Below are 17,979 nucleotides of genomic sequence, written 5' to 3'. Positions count from 1 at the left end.
AGCTAGGGACTGAATCTCCTTGTAGAATACATCATGCACTTTTGGTTTCCCAAACCTCAGTCATCTGAGTTTGTGCCCCTTGGTCGTGAGCTTGGTCATATCTACTTATATTACGATTTATAGTCTCTTTAAATCAAGTCATTTTTAAATAAAGTCAAATAGGCCTCATCCTAAGAAATGATACTACAGGTTGGAGATACTACATATATTTTTACCTAATAGAAATTAAAATAAATCTGCCAGTTTTATGCAGAGTGCAGGAAAAAACTCTGCATTCTTGCTCTAACTGACATTGTGTGGGCCACCGTTGAGTGCATGCATGTCCTGTATTGGGGTATTTTGGTCAGATTCCCTCTTTTCGCCGAGGAGAGGGACCTTGACTGAATATGGTACTATGCCAAGTGGATTGAAACCCTGTTTCCATTGTTTGTTTACCCTGGTTTCCTGGAAAAGCCCAGAACTACCACTTATCTTCCTAAAAACTTAATTCAAGATCCTACTTAAACATACATCTTGTACTTCCAGGCTTATGGGGTACCAACCAGACTTAGAGGATGCCTAAGGCAGATGTTGAGTTTGGGCACAGTGAGGTTTTGAGTTGTCACATTTACCAATTCACCCATGTATGCCAGGGTATTCCTGATCGGTGTAATACCTGGCAAACATCATTCTCTGACGAAATCACTCCCCACGTTTGTGCTCACGTGAAATTGGCGTTCGTTCCACAAGAACAGGAAATAGTCTTTCCCCGTGCTAACTTCCTTCAGTCTTACCTGTTCTGTTACATTAAATCTTAAAAAGCCTTGCATATCATTCTTATGTAACAGGGCCATCCAGCTTTTTTTTTTTTTCCTTTTAAATGAGTTTACAGCTATTGTTTGAGGTTGCCCAGGGCCACCCCTTTCCATATTTATCCATCTCTATCTTGTTATTCAACCCACAGTGAGTAGGGCACCCCATGAGCGTTCCTTTAATAAAGCGCAGTCATTTTTAGGTCAGATGCAGAACAGGGAACTCTCAAGGCACTTAGTACTCAAGTTGTGGTCCATGGCCCACCACCATCGGCGTCACACACAAGCTTTGCAGACATGCACGGTCTTGCATCCCGACCCAGAACTACTAAAGTAGAACCTGCATGTTAAAAAGATCTCCCGGTGATTTATATCCATAATAAAATTTGAGAAGCATTACTCTAAGAAGAGCAGTGGAAGAGGAAGGTTGTGTTTCCATACCCTTGCATACAAATACCATCTTTTAAGCCTGGTCAACAGTGACTTTGAATCAGTCTCCCACCATGTCCCATTTTTGCCACATCTGCATGTACCTGTTAACTACTTATTACTTAATATTTTTCTTAAAATTGAGTGGCTTAAATAGATTTCATGGAAAATGTAACACTGAGAAGTCGTGAATCTGATGTCTTGGTCAAATTTTTTTTCTAGTACACATGAACATGAATTCGTAACTACGAAAGTGAGGATATTTGTATATCACACTCACCCCACACACCGCATTACTGGGCCATGCCCTGAGGGCTGTTACAGAGAGGGAACCCTGTATTTCTTACAGGATACTCTGTAATGCAAGGGGAAAAAAAAAAACAAAAGCTGAACCGAAGGAGTTAAAAGCTTTTACTTCAGATATAAAGTTAGTTAAGGTAGCCCTCACATCTCAAGCCACAATATTGAGAGCAGATAATAAATCTCTATCATTGTTTAAAAGCACAAATCTGGCTCTTAATAGACTAATTCACAGTCTCTCCAATTGCAAGTTTTACTCATGAATATCATATCACAAGGGAATGTGAAATCCTCTAATTAAACATGATTTGAAAAGCAGCAGAAAATTGAGATGATGAGCGTTCTGGGGAAGAGGAGAGTCAAGGATTCACCACATGAGAGAGTGAGTGAAAGAGAGAAATGTGTGTGTGTGTGTGTGTGTGTGTGTGTGTTCCAGTGGGTGGAGACTTCATCTTCACTCACTTTAGGCTGGACTCTGTCATAGGCTTTTTTGTCAGGCACCCTTGTCTTTGTGGTAAGATGATAGAACTGATGGCCAACGTACTTACAGAAAACTGATGAATAAACACGTAGGATGGCGTATTTCTGTAATGAGTGAAAAGCGAAATGAAGGCAGTATGCTAGAAATGCAACATCTGAGCCATCTCCCAGCTTTCAGTGGGAAATGAGAAGCCCGCCTGCTTCTTGAAGTGTTTTCAGTGAAAGTTAAAGGAGAAAGGTCATTTTTACAAAGCTATCAGGAAAAAGGATGCCGTACTCACATCCTCATTTCCCCTGTTCCCACATATCATTTGTGCGTTTGTAGGCAGGTGTAAGACCTTTTCCTCCTGATACTGCAGTGTAACCCATGAAGAAACTTGACCTGTCATTTTATTTTCTGCAAGAGACTTTGACTTCCAGCTGGTTTGGAGGAGATATACAATGGTAGGAAAGACGTCAGAAGAATAAACTCTAAAATGGAAAATTGTGGTAGAGATTTAAGTCATCATCTCTTTTGCTATTGTTCATCTGCATTACTCTGTATTATAAGGTCCACTGTGACAGAATTCCAAAGCCAACTCACCTTGTTTGGTGTCCATGAATTGGTGTACATGATTATTGTATATATCATAAATAGATCCGTTAGTTTGTGAACATTTAATATAAAACATCTGAAGTCACCATATCTTCTATTATCAGTTCATCACTAGAAATTGAATTCATACTCCTGTCTTTCAACCTGAGAAATCCCTGATCTGGTACTTAAAGTGTCACTGAAAGTAGGATGTGGTAACAAAATAGAAGGCAGGGAAATAGGATAAGAACTAAAAAGTGATGCTAAAGAAAGAGAGAAAGTGGGATCCTTTCTGTGTAAGTTGTCATTAAAGAATTAAATAAAAGAAGAAGCTTTAAAATAGTGGCTTTCGTTGATAACTTGCATGGTTATGATCAGTTTAGTGTAAGGTGTTTTCTATTAGGTAGTCATGAAACTGTCAAGAGAACACCTTTCTGGAAACCTGAGGTATCTGGAGTTGTTGGAGGCTTTGACAAGGGGTAAGCAGTCCCTTGCCACCCAGCCAGAATCATGTGGGCTGTGACAGATCTGGGAGGGGAGATTCTGTGACTAACAGTGTTAATGGGGTGGACATAAGCACGTGCACATGGACATGAAACCAAAGAATTGGAAAAAAGACAGACCAGGAGAGACTTGAGCCGTAGGGAGGCCCCGTGGCAGTTTGGCAGCGAACTGGTCTTCATCGTTAGTATCCTGGGTGCCTGTCTTAGGGTTAGCTTTCCATTAATGCTTGCTGGTTGAATGAAAGGTCAAATGGTGGGCGGGGGGCGGGGGGGGAGAAGAGTGACCAACGGGGAAGAGAGGGAGGCAGAACTGCTTCTAAGCAGTCAAAGGTGGCAGGAAGGGGATTAGTTGTGCTTTTTGGTGTATTTGTAGGGGGTGGGGAGTGGTTTAGAAGGGAAATGCTTCCTGCTTCACGGCAGCGGTAAGGATGCCGTTAGTCCTTATTGGAAAGCATAGACCTCCTTCGTTCCTTTAACCAGTCATCACTGAACACCTCCTCCTTATCCATCTTGTCAGTAACAAGATGTATCATTTTTGCCTACTCCCTATCCATGTGCAGAATCCATGTGCAAAATGTAGCAAAAGTGAATTTATGTTCAGTTGGTTTTCGACAAAGGTGCCAAGACAATTCATTTAGGATAGAACAGAATAATCTTTTCATCAAATGGTGCTGGGACAACATGCAAAATAATGAAGTTCAACCTCTTCCTCACACCGTATACAAAAATTAACTCAAAATGAATGTGAGAGCTAGAGCTCTCAGAAGAAAACAGGAATAAATCTTCATTACGTTCGATTAGTCAGTGGGTTATTAGATGTGACATCAGAATCCTATGGAACCACAAGAAACATAGGTACGTTGGACTTTGTCAGAATTAGAGACGTGTGCTTCAGAGCACATCATCAAGAAACTGAAAAGACAATCCACAAGATGGGAATAAGTATTTGTAAATCATATGTCTGAAATGAGAACCCAGTTTTTTAAAAAGTGGACGAAGAATTTGAACAGTCATTTCTCTTCAGATATATAAATGGGTAAGCACATGAAAAGATGCACAACATCATTAAACATTAAATACATACAAATCAGAAACACAGAAAGGTACCACTTTACATCTACCAAGATGGCCAAAATAAACACGTATAGCAGGTGTTGGCAAGTATGTGGAGAAATTGTAACCCTCAAACAGTCCTGGTCAGAATATAAGGTAGTATAGTTGCTTTCAAAATTGGTCTGGCATTTCCTCAAAATGTTAACCATAGGTTTTCCACATGACCTGCCCATTCTCCCCTTAGACATAGACCCCAAAGAATTGAGAACATAAATTCAGTCATGTACATGGACATACATTCTCATATCACCATTCTTCACAATAGCTAGAATGTGGAAACAGCCCAGATGTCCCATCAGTGGATGAATGGATTTTTTTTTTTAAAGTGTGTTTCTATACATCCAGTGGAATACTATTCAGCTGTAAAAAAAAGAAAAGACGTACTGACACATGCTACAGTGGGGATGAACCTCCAAAACATTATGCTAAGTGGAAGAAGGCAGTCACAAAAAAGCACATCTTGTATGATGCTATTTATATGAAATGTCCAGAATAAGTATATGTCTAGAAACAGAAGACTAGTGGTTGGAAGGAGCTGAAGGTTGGGAAGAGTTGAGGAGTGATTGTTAATGGGTAGAGGATTCCTTTTTGGTGTGACAAAAATGTTCTAAAATTATTTGTGATGTGGTTATACAGTTCTGAACATATTCAAAACCATTGGCTTGTACATGTGAAAAGAGTGAATTGTATGGTATATGAATCTCTCAATAACATTTAAAAAGAAAAACCTATTCCACCTTTTTGAGTGATTGGAGAATGACCAACGGTCTTTCATAACTCAGTTTATGAAATAACATGCCAGTGAAATAATACACAATTTATAATTTGGGGTTAATTTGAGGGAAGCAGGGGGGAGAGAAGCTATAAACCTGATGCACACAGATGTAGACTTTTGTTACAGATGAATCAGGAATTTTGAGAGGAAGAAAACAGAGCGCTCTTGGAAAAGGGAAACCACACAAGTTGGGGGAGACCCCAAAGACAACCATGAGAACTTGGGTCAGGGCACCGGAAAAGCTGAGAGTGCGCCTTGAGGAGAAAGGAAAACTGCCTTTAACTTGGCAGGAAATGTCTTGGGGTCCAGCGTGGTGTCTATTGACTTCATCTCCTTCAAAGATTATTCTCCTCTTGGTTACACCAGAGAAAATTAACTTTATAGGACTAGTAAGGACACTAAAGAGTAGGGGCTGAAATGAGAAATTGTTCTTAGCTGCACAGCAGGTGAGTTGAATGATTCCAGTTTCAAGTTGTCATTAAGAAGTGAACTTGGGGGCGCCTGGGTGGCTCAGTCGTTAAGCGTCTGCCTTCGGCTCAGGTCATGATCTCAGGGTCCTGGGATGGAGCCCCGCATCGGGCTCCCTGCTTGGTGGGAAGCCTGCTTCTCCCTCTCCCACTCCCCCTGCTTGTGTTCCCGGGATCTCTCGCTGTGTCTCTCTCTGTCAAATAAATAAATAAAATCTTTAAAAAAAAAAAAGTGAACTTGGAAGGACATAGTAAAGAGTCACCACTGAGGAACCATCGCCATTATATAAAATCTTCTCAGAGGCTGAAGTCTGTATCACAGTTATGGCTTCAGCTGATATACTCTGACATAAGAAGAGTAAATTTCCCTTCTTTTACCTTTTGGCACATCCCGAAAGGCAGTCAGAATATAAATGTCTGTTCCGCTGTTCCGATGACACAGAAACACTCGCATTCAGAAGTACAGCTGGTATACCATACAGCGCGACTGAAAAGCCAGAAGCAGGACTCGGCCACACGCACCATGGACTCTACTCTGCCCCTCTCGGGGCAAATGGCAGTCTCAGTGTTGAGTCCTGAGTAGCGCTTGACTTTTTCATGTGTGCTTATATATGTACATGTTCATACATATATATGAAAAAGAAAATAACAATTGCACAGCAAAACACTTCTGCAGTGTACAGCGTAAAAACTTCAAAAGTGATACGGTGAAAATTTCGTTTCTTCATCATCCCTGACAATTTTATGGTTCCTTATGTATTTGTCCAGAGATACTCTACCAAGGTGCCACCGCCAGCCTATTCCTTTTCCTGCCATAGCGAAGCACTTTATTTCAGACAGCTGTGTATTTAAAAGTATCCAATTATAGTTACTGGCCATGCGGGTCAGGGTGGCCAGAGCCAGTGGTCCTGCACGCTGAGATGCATCAAAGCCTTATTAAAAATGTTTGGATCCCCGTGAAGCCCTGCTTATACCTAAGTTTACCAGGAGATTTGGGTAGGAATGGGGTTGAATGGCCTTCATCTTTTAGGAAATCAGGAGTGCGGATAAAAGAAATAAAGATTTCAGAGCTTCAAGTTCTGCACCTGCTCGTGGTCATCATTAACCAGCTTTACTTGGAATGCACATCAGGTGGAACGCCGGTCTGGCTATAAATTGCAGCAAGCTCTCTTAGATGGGAATGTGGAACGTCCCTCGCTGTACGCTTGCAGGGCCGTTTCCTGCGGGGCCTGAAGAAATGTACCTGTGAGATGCAAAAAATAAATGAAATCAAACTGTTCGATTATATATTAAACATGAAAAACAAGTAACAATGGCGTTTATAGTTTCCATTTTTGTAAACTACTAAGACATTAGAAGAAAAATGTAGCACAATAATGTACCAGATGTTAACAGTGTTATCTAGGGTGGGGTTATTAGGTGTGGGATGAGGGCGGGATGGCATGAGGAATGGACCTTCTTCAGTAGCCAACTCAGAGTTAGTGTTATGTGAACTTTTTTTTTTAAGATTTTATTTATTATTTATTTGACACAGAGAGACAGCGAGAGAGAAAGAGAACACAAGCAGGGGGAGTGGAAGAGGGAGAAGCAGGCTTCCTGCAGAGCAGGGAGCCCGATGCGGGGTTCAATCCCAGGACCCTGGGATCATGACCTGAGCCACCCAGGCGCCCCGTGTTATGTGAAGTTACTAAAATAAGAGCATATCTTAATTTCATAATAAATATGGTTCTAATGTACAGTTAAGTTTTCAAGAGGTCTTCTGAGTATGTAACTATGTATATATGTGTGAGGACTTTGTTTCTTTAGACTTCAGTTGTCCGTGGTTGTCTTTCTAAGGCCTTAGTGAACTGTCCTCTGTCCTTACTTTGAAATAAGGATACCAAGTTGATCAAAAAATAAATTCTTAGAGCAGAGTAGTTTTTATTCAAGCCACAGGGCCTCACAAACAAGTTAATCAAAAAGCAGAGGGATTGGGTGGGGAAGACGGATGGCAGAGTCCGTGTTAAATCATGTATATTTTATTTCTAGTCATAAATCCCTCTAGTGAAGACATACCATTTTCTTTCATACTTTTCAGAACACTCTCCAGTTAACAACAACAACAAAAAAGCACGATAGAACAACCCTTTGCTGTTTTTAACTAGGGGTATTAATTTTATATCTTAACTAGTTGAGGCATTTGGTTTCCAACGTAAAGGATCACACAAAATATATATAATGGGTAAGAATGCACTCGGCATGTAGCATCTCTCGAGAGCAACTTGATAGAATATTCATAGTGAATTTTATTTTATTTTTTTTTTAAAGATTTTATTTATTTATTTGAGAGAGAGAATGAGACAGAGAGCATGAGAGGGGGGAGGGTCAGAGAGAGAGGCAGACTCCCTGCTGAGCAGGGAGCCCGACGTGGGACTCGATCCAGGGACTCCAGGATCATGACCTGAGCCGAAGGCAGTCGCTTAACCAACTGAGCCACCCAGGCGCCCTCATAGTGAATTTTAAAACTTAGTCCTCATTAACTGACTCATCCCATTTCCCTGAATGTGTTTTGTAAAAATCAGTTATATACTGGAATGTTTAACCTGGTAAATTTTATTTTTAACATTATTCATAAACGTATGAAACATTAAGGGAATCTCAGTGTCCAAAATGGATGGTTAGAGAAATTTTGGTATGTAACTAGGGCCAAGATGGTTTATGATGAGCTGTTAGCTTCAGTAAATAAAGTTTTGAAGACAGTTGATAGCATGAGAAATTATTTAATAACAAAATTATGTTAAATATAAAAGGAGGATATAAATCTTCATACCTTAATTTGTCAAAAGTGTGTATTATCTATTTTTTATATAGACTAAAGTTGGTAAAGAAAATAATTAGGGTTTTTTTTTTTCTTTCTTAAGCTATTGGTAGGAATAGCTTTCTTTTTAAATGATTTCCTTCCCTCAAAATAACTAAAAATTCTAGTCCTTAGGAGGATTCTTTAATTTCAAATATTGTCAGTAGTCATTTGAAATTCTATTTTGGTACCATATCTTTTTTTCTGTATTGAGATGTAATTGACATATAGCGTGTATAAGTTGTACAGCATAATGACTTGATTTACTTGTGTCATGACCATGAACCAAAATAGTTTCACTAGCGTCCATCATCTTATGTAATTGATTTTAGTCTTTAAAAAATCCAAAGATGAACTTGGATTGGCAGTAATTCTTTCCTTTGGTCCAATGGACTTTTGCCCTCTTCACTGCTTAGAGAATATCCTTTTGTCATTGGGCTTTATAAGTCTCACTACAGAGCTACCTTCGTTCACTCGTGTTAGTCTTTTCTCTTCTGGGGACACCTTTATGAGTTAGACTTCTGTAATTTTTTTCTGGTTCCCAGATGTATTTTCTGTTTTAAGGCAGAGAAGCTTGTCATTATTTTCAAGTTATGTTAGATTTCCAGCGTAATTATTTAAAAGCCATAGAGAGACCTATTGATCCTTGATAAGGTGTAGTTCTGCGCACATGTGTGTTTACTCCTACTGCTCCTTAGTTTAACTGTTCATAATATGCCCTCTGTGGATTCATTATAAGTCAGGGACAAGTGGCATTTGTGTATGTCTGCCTTGTGAATGTGAATCGATAGATGACATATGAATACACATCCTGGTGGTAATATAAAATAGAAGCCACGTGTGCATGCATGTGTGTGTGTGTGTGTGTAGTCATGATTGAAGTTCAAAGTCACAGAGAGGCAGTGGAGTAAGTTGCAAAATAGCCCTTTCCTTGAAGGGAATGTGCTTGAGTACGAAACAGAACTCTCTGTTAGTTTTACATTTCTGTTTGGTGCAATATAAGGTTATGGAAACGACTGGAAAAATAATTTGAAAGAAGTCTGGATGCAGAAATCTAATAGAGAAAATATTTGAGAATATGGTTCATCAGCGAGCGCAACAGATATACTTCCCCAAGCACCACATGGCGTGGATCAAAGCATCCCATGACTTGGATCCTTGTGGTCAAATCATTATGTATTGATTGGAACCCCACTGGAGGATTAACCCCTCGTGTTCATGCCAAGTTTTTTCTCACTCTTGGTGTCTATAATTTTAGGGCTATAATCTTTCTGCAGTTATTAGTGTCTTTTTAAAGCTAATCATCTACTTGGATATATTTGTCTTTCTAAATTATTTTATTCTAAATTATTTCATTGCTCTATTCTTTGCTTGATAAAATTAATTTATGAAACCATCATACAATTATGTGAAAGCAGTTTTTTGGTGGAAGGGAGGAGGAAAATATAATATTCTGGGTAGAGAACAGCAAGAGAATCTCAAAATCAAGTACAGATTTTATCATTTTCATTATGTAGATTAAATGATAAATTCTAGCTTTTTAAAGAATCCTTCACAGCCTGAGTGTGGAGAGCTTTGCCTCTAACAAAAGCCTGTCAAACACTTTTCATACATGGTGGTCACATTTCTAACATTGGACTATTCACATTTTGGAATTTAACTCTTCCTTTTAAATAACAATTTGGAAATAGTAAATTCATGGGGAAAAAGACCCTCGGTTCCTCCATGTCCACTTTCAGCCATGTGGGTTCCTCTTGCCTTTTAAGTCTGGGGGGATGGTTCTTGGCAACATATTCATTCTCTTGTCCTTTTGTGTGTGTGTGTGTGTGTTTTTTTTTTCAGTTTGTCCCATGAGGAGCATCCCCATAGTCATCCTCTCTATGGACATGGTGTATGCAAGTGGCCAGGCTGTGAAGCAGTTTGTGAAGATTTCCAATCATTCCTAAAGTAAGAATGATTTTATATTGCTTTTTTCTTTTACATAGCCATCACCTCCCGCTGCTCATGCTTTTCCTCATAAAATGCCTTTTTGATGGAGGGTTCCATACCACCATTTTGAGGATGGACTCTAAATCATGAGGTCTAGTGCATTGTCATAGGAATAGTTACAGAATTTGCCAAGGGTTGAGTGTAAAGGGCAAACGAGGTATAAGCAAGGACAGTTTTGATGCTGTTCATAAGGGTCTTTGTTTACCCATTTTCTCAGAATGACAGTGATTAAATGAAAATTCTCCCAGTATTAAATTTGCAGTAATTTAGTTTTCACTTTTATTCATGTGTCTGCATACTGAATCACTGACCTACTAACTCCGATTTTTTAAAACTGCTGTCAGTTACTGGCCAGTGGTAGCTTGGTGATTGGGCCTCTTTGTTTTTTCTTCAAATGACCTTATAAACTCAAGAAATGGGTGCCAAGGAAATGCTACCACCTTGCTTCTTACCTTTCCATATTGACGTTGGCTTTAGCTCGGATTCTTGTCCTTTTGGAGAGAATGGAGTAACTTTAATTTCTACAATTAAAGTATGACTGAAACTTGGGTTACTCCATTTGAATCTGTAAGGCTGTTAAAGTATCTCTGTAAATAAATGATACATGAATCTTCTCCTAGTTGAAGTGAAAGGTTTCTGCACTACATCTTATGATTTCCCTTCCCTACAGTTACCTTGTCTTTTAATAAAATTTAGACTAAACCACCCTGTGTTATGGACACCCCCATAAATTTATTGATAGTATCATTGAATCATTGACAGATGGACTGAAAATAATAATACATTATATTTAGTATATTTACATATCATGCAGTAATCCATCGTATGTGCACATATCACTCCTTTAAATCTGGCTTCATGATGGCTTACAAATTGGGTTTTTGGGGTCTTTCCTTCTGTCTCTTCTCTCTCGTTCAAGCCTCTAGAACTAGAAGCAGGCTGATTCATGTGCAGTTTTCTAGTTTTGTGCGGTCTTTATATTGTTAAAGCAATCTCTCTATTTAGCTTTATGGACCTGGATACAAATATTCTAAGAACCTACCCTTAAAGGTACATCCAGTGTTACCTGAAAGGAGCTTTGGTGAATATCGTTTTTTAATTAATGAAGCCTGTGAATCTATTTCAGAGCTTCCCAGCTTTAATATTTTACTTGAAAAGCATGAGGCAGTCATTAGAAACTTAAGTACTAAATTTTTTTAAAAAGAGATGCCTGAAATTTGTTTAAATATCAACATTCAAGAACAGTGATACTTCAGAGTAAGCAAAAGCCCTTTACAATTATTATGATTCAAGTTAGTGTTATTGGGCTTTGTTCTCTTATAAATCACTCATTATAAATCATTATTTTGTTACTGCCTAATTGTATTTAGATAGTGAGAGAAAAAGACCTCGGTAGAAGCCACTTTCAAATTCTGATTTCACCTTCTGCATCAGGGCTAGCTTTGATGAATGTATCGGTGCTAATTTCGCTCTTCTGTAGAATGGCTGATAACCATCTGTAAATAAGATTTATTTTCATAAAGTCTCTAGAAATATACAATTGCTATGAACATTCTCAGTCTATCAGTTTTAGAGTCACAAGGGAAAAGGGCAGTTTTCCAATATGATCCATTTAAAAATGTTAATTACCGAAGTATTTCCACCCTCGTCCTCAAATCAGAAGTCCATTTATTATATAAACTGACAGTTACGTGATATGTATAGAGATATAGATGTATAAAAATGTATATATTATATATATTTTTATTATATAATACATATTATATATAATATTACATATATATAATCTTTTTTTTTCTTCTGTGCCTCCACCATTTGATAGCACAATTTCAAACCACACCTCATACTAAAGAAAAGAATCTAAAGATCATCAGAATTAGGGCCTAGACCAATTCCTTTAAAAAAAAAAAAAAACCCCTTCTAAGGATATTAGGAAGCTGGCTCTTTATAGGAAATGACCTCTCAATTATTTATTGTGGTTTTGCACATGAAATGACATGTTCTCAGTTCATATTTGCTCAGTGGAATTGGAATGCCCACTATGAACCTGCAACTGTTGCTTGTTTATTTCCTCAGACTTATTTGTCGACGTGTATTTGTTAGAAGACTTTTGTTTGCAAGCTACAGAAACCTGACTTAAATTGGTTTAACCCCTCATCCTTTCCCCCCAACTAAAAAAGCCGGGGGGTAGGGAATGATAATTGACTCTTGTAACTGGGAAGTCCATGGCTGGATTCAGATGCTTAAGCAGTGTTGTGGGAGTATTGGTTCTGTGTCTCTTAGCTCAGTTTTCTTCTGTGTTGCCTTTGTTCTTAGGCTCTTTCCAAGTAGAGCTAAGGAAGACAATGCCATGCCGTAAGTTTATTCATCTCAGAGTGCATCTCTTTTCCCGTAGTGCCAGCAACAGTCCTGGGCAGACTGTCATTGACCCAGATTGAGTCGTGTGTTCCAGCTTTGAGCCAGTCACAGCGATGTAGCCAGGCTCCCATCAGATGCCCACCTCCAGAGCAGATAGAGCTGTGTTCACCCCACGTGAACCACATGGGGGCTAGGGAGGAGAGACTTGGTTCCTGAGTGTGAAAAATGAGTATGTAAATCAGCAAAGGGAGAGTAAATGCTGAAGAAAAAAAAAATAACCTAGAACTCACTGTTCTCTTACTGCTTTCTTCAGTTACACATTGATTGGCCATATATGATGAATTCAGGATTCTGAGTTTCCTCTCTAGCATGATTTTAGCTCTTGGAAATTCAGAGTTGTCTTCAGGTTTCAGTGTCTTGCTTAATGTAGTGGAAAATAAGTTAGTCTTCTTGCAGATTCACTTCTACCACATCTCTGGGCATCTAAAGAGTAATCAGTGGCTTTAGTGAAACCAACTTTGCTTTCCATTGAACTGGACTGGAAGAGCTACCGTATTTCGTGTGGGTCAAACAGAAACCACGTGGCCTCTTTGACTCATGTCACCATGGAGTCATTGTTATTGGGAAGTGATGTTTTAAGCATTTCTTCTCTAACTGTGCCAGATTGTAGATTCTGGAAGCACCTGTTTCTTGGGTTCACTCTTCTTTTCCATTACCCCTCTCCTAGAGGTGTTTTCTTATGGTTTAAGCAGGTTGATAATCAGCAGTGCTTGGATTCTCCAAGGCACTCCTACTCAGCAAAATGTAGTATTACTCTGACCTTGACTTAGTTGTTGCTTTCTAGTTTTTTTTCCCACCTACCTTCTGATCCCCTGATTTTACCCTCCCCTAGTAAGAGTTTATAATTAAACATCTGTGCAACAGGGACAGTTCCAAGTACTTCACATATGCAGTTGACCCTTGAACAATACATATTTGTTGCAGAGATCCACTAACATGCACATTTTTGTTTTCCAATAAATACAGTAGTTTTATAAATATATTTTCTTTTCTCATGATTTTCTTAGTATTTTCTTTTCTGCTATAGCTTACTTTATTGGAATCTACTATATAATATAATACATACAATATATAAATATGTGTTAATTGGCTTTTTATGTTGTTGGTAAGTCTTCCTGTGAACAGTAGGCTATTAGTAGTTAAGTTTTGGGGGAGTCAAAATTACAGATATTTGCTGCGTGAGGGGGTCGGTGTTCCTAACTCCCACATTTTTCAAGGGTCAACTGTCTAACTCATTTAATCCTCAAGCCACCTTGATAATATTAAGGTATTACTCTCGGATAAGGATAAGGAAAGGGACAGATAAGGAAACTGACACAGAGGGGTTAAGTGATTTTCCCCAGCGTCACACAGCTAGTAAGAGCTGGAGTCAAGATCCAAACCCAAGCTATCTATCTGCCTTTGTAGTTCAGTGCCTGCTCTTAACTGCCATACAGTACCGCCTGCTTAGAAGCAGTGCAGCTTATTAACTACATGCTTTCAACTTAAGGCAGTAGGTGTAGAACAAGCTTTGAAGCAAAGGCAGATTGGGTGGTGAAGCCACTTTGTATTAGTGTGTTCTTTGAGGTAGTTCCATAGCATCTCTGAGCATCAATACCCTCACATGTAATTTGGGATAATAATATTAGTACCCCACCTCTCAGGGTTGTTGGAATTAAGAGGTAAATCATGTAAAGTGCCCGACCCATACCATTCTTTTCTTATCTATCCACTTACATATATTTTTAAAGGAGGGATAATTTTAAAAATCCCAACATTTCTGACCATTCCTAGGAAAGGTATCGTGACGCCGCAGAGCATTACTCTGTCAGAAGAGACTAATCTTTAATACAGTTTTTTAACCATAAAGTTCTTGTCAAAAGTCCCACATAGTCAAATGTGATGGGGGTGGGGAGGCAAGGAATGGCAAGCTTTTTCTGTAAAGGATCAGAAAGTAAATATGCTGGGTTTCACAACTCCTCACCTCTGCCATCGTGGCATAAAAGCAGCCGTAGGACCGTATGTAAGGAATGGGCATTTAGATTGCTGACCTCTGACCTAGGGTAAACTTTTTTGGCATCGTGACATTCGTAGCTGAGAAATCTTTTTGTATTTCCTTGGCCGTTGCTATCCTGGGTTATTTTAGTCTAGATTCACAGAGCCCTTAGGTTTATTCATATTTTGAGGAAACATCCATGCATGCCTTGCCCTGTTACTTCATTCACCAGCCACAGTTTTTATACTTAGGTGGGCTTGGGTTTTTCCACCTGGTTTTTAGGTCTCCGTATGAAAGGGGAAAGTGACTTTGCTCGGTAACTGTTCCTTGACCCTGTTTTTTTTTTTTTTTTTTTTTTTTAAAGATTTATTTATTTATTTATTTGACAGAGAGAGATAGCCAGAGAGGGAACACAAGCCGGGGGAGCGGGAGAGGGAGAAGCAGGCTTCCCGCCGAGCAGGGAGCCCGATGCGGGGCTCGATCCCAGGACCCCGGGATCATGACCTGAGCCGAAGGCAGACGCTTAACGACTGAGCCACCCAGGTGCCCCTCCTTGACCCTGTTTTGCTCAGGCTCATAAGATGTAACTTTTTAGAGAGGCCAAGATCAGTTATTCCGGATAAAAATCCCATCTGACAATAAAATGCCACTGTTCACAGAAAGAGAGGTTAAGGGAAGGGAGGGGAGACTCATGGGTCTAAAAATGAGGCATAATCTTTTTTCCCTCCTGAGAGCAAAATATCATAACTGTTGGTAAATCAAAACCAGAGATTTGACACTTTTCTGTGATCATTCTGCCGTGTGTGTTCCCAAGGTGAGGTATACCACAGGGCCCTTGATGTCAAAGATAAACACTGTACAAATAACCATCCTGTTGTCTTTCCCCCACAGCCAACAGAGGGAAGCTTTATCAGAATCAGCAGATAGCCAGTCTATTGTACGCATTTATTTCCCTGTTTCTTCTCAAAACAAGTTGCAGTTTTCGTGTTGATTTTTTTTTTAACCCATCAGCCATGAGTTACCATGTGACTGTTGTATTTGTTAGCCCTAACAGATACCAGCAGGTGCCCATGCTAAACTCTAATGAAATCCTCCAGCCCTGCCTTGCTTGGAGTCCTCCGATAACAGCAAAACAAAAACAAGCCCAGTCCGATGCAGATAGGTGAAGCTCCCTGTGTTCTTCCATTCTCTCCCCACTTGGATTGGTTGTTTCTTTTCAAACCTGGTTGAAGACACGACCTTCACCAGGGAAAGCACGAATTTATAATTCTTCCCTTTTTCTTTTTCAAAAAGCGCTCATACAATTCTCTGACAAGGTGGAGAGCAGATTGAAGGAAATCATGACCACATTTCCCTGTTTCTAACGTAGAATGTAAAATCAGACACAGACCCATAGTTTCACAAATACCAGGTAGTCTTATGTGCTTGGGAAGAATATTTCCCCTAGTTTTTCTTCTAGATGGTTATTTGTGTCACATCTCAGAAGAGTGTAATGTGCATCCTTGCTTGGTATCCATTTGAAAGGAATTCTTGTTTTTGTTTTGTTTTTATTTTTTGGCTATTTCTCTTGGAGAAGAGCACCATGCACAACAATCAAAACAATTCCTTTGCATGTTGGACGGATGTATATTATTTATTAAAACAAAATAAGTGTTCTACATGCTCTAATAGGCTAGGAGAAAAAAAGGTATAGGAAAATGCCCAGGGGCAGAACTTTGACCCTTTCAAAAAGGTCGACGACTACAGACAGTAGAGGACATGTCATCGGTCATTTGCTTTAAAAAAAAAAAAGTTTTTTTCTGTGAATTTTACTTCTCAAAACTGTGAAGAGTTTTATGTGAAAGAAACTACTAAGTGTGCTCTGTAATGTTTTCACAAGTGTTTTTATCATGGTAACATCTTGTTTACTTTAGTTCCCTGCCTAAAACTACTTGGAACATGTTAAGAAAACATCTCGAGAAAGCCTCCACAAAGAGGCTTTTGTTTAACAGCCACCGTGAGGCTGCAAGGATCACAAAGGTGTTAACTTTCCACCCCTTAAGCACTTCCACATGAAGTTCCAGCAACACTGTTTGTGGTTTTGGAAAAACAAAGTGTATGTTAAAGAAACCAGGTATATGCTAATACATGTCGAAGGAGGCCGGATATCATAAATTGTTTCAAACCATTTGTGGCTCTCGGTTTGCACGGTGCAGGTTTGCACGGTTTGCACGCCTGAATGTTCTGCACTGCAGTTGCCCCCAGTCCGTGCAGGAGGCTTGAGCACATGTGGAGGGAGTGGCCATCTAGAATGTGGGTGTATGCAAATCAAAGTCCAGCCTCACCATTTAAATCTCAAGGATATGGGGATGACACTGGGCCCCCTTCAGACCCCCCAGGTGACAAGTCTTTGAGTATCACAGGGTGAGCTCAGGGCTTTGGATGAATTTGACTTTTGCCCTGATCGTGCATTTTTTACTTGCTTTAGAAAAATCAAAAAGTGGATGCTACCAGAACACATTCTTCCCCCCTGCCCCGGACCCTGGCCCTCCGTTAAAAAGTCTGCCCTTTCACCTTTCTGACATTGTTCGGGAGTTCAAGACCTTTCCAAGTACTCAGAGAGGTCAGAGTGGCCTAAATACCACAGTGCCCTCTAGTGATCTATAGAATATTAGATAGAAAAGTTTAGACAAATTTGCCAAAGATAACAGGTCTGTTGCCACCACTTTGCTTAAAAAAAAGAAGCAAATAACCTTTGAACCCATTTTTTTTTTTCAGCAAACAGACTTTAGTCAGAAATGCAAATTTAATTTTTCCTTGTAGACTTTGAAAGCAGTAGACAGATTTTTTAATGTCTGCTCCTGCAATTCTGCATATAACTGAGTATGGGTATACAGTACCTTGTATCACTATAGATACATTGTTGTGCGTTCTTCTCTTTTAAGAGCCATTAGTTACATACTTCACGTGATCATTTCCGGCGTGTAATTAGAAGGCATTTCTTAAAAGACAGGGATCATCTTTGCTCCATACTTTTATTGACACTGTCTACCATATTATGGCCATGTCTAAATGGTAAAATTTATTATTAGCAGCAGTGTCACAAAAGTCTGAGACAGCGATTTTCCTTTCAATAAAAGTAGTTAAAAACCTTTTAGAAAATCCATAATTTTGATTGCTGGTACTTCATAAATGTATAACTGGTACTTTTTAGCTGTCTCTTTAGGGAAAAATGAGTTTTATCACCTGCAGTACCTGGGTTAATGAAATTGTGTGTTGGAATTTCGCCAGGATGAAAGATGAGATCATTCTAAGACACTAATATGGGCAACAGGTCTCATAAAAAGCTC

At 39.3% G+C, this 17,979-nt stretch overlaps 1 protein-coding gene across 9 annotated transcripts in view; it reads left to right on the top strand.

The window, feature by feature from the left end:
* FOXP1 (forkhead box P1) overlaps positions 1 to 17,979 on the top strand; it is a 167,484-nt gene that overhangs the window by 99,581 nt on the left and 49,924 nt on the right. For 8 of the 9 annotated variants that reach the window (XM_081820708.1, XM_081820691.1, XM_081820700.1 and 5 more), the window contains one exon: positions 10,111 to 10,215. The exons of the other annotated variant lie outside the window; for it this stretch is intronic. In XM_081820708.1, the coding sequence (XP_081676834.1) occupies positions 10,111 to 10,215 (105 nt within the window). The remainder of the gene's footprint in view (positions 1 to 10,110; positions 10,216 to 17,979) is intronic. 9 annotated transcript variants of the gene reach the window in all.

Source organism: Leptonychotes weddellii, chromosome 1, assembly GCF_054177405.1.
Source record: "Leptonychotes weddellii isolate Sample4059 chromosome 1, ASM5417740v2, whole genome shotgun sequence".
Classification (NCBI taxonomy): Eukaryota; Metazoa; Chordata; class Mammalia; order Carnivora; family Phocidae; genus Leptonychotes; species Leptonychotes weddellii.
Note: the sequence above shows the minus strand (reverse complement) of the source record. Positions and strands in the feature narration are given on the sequence as shown.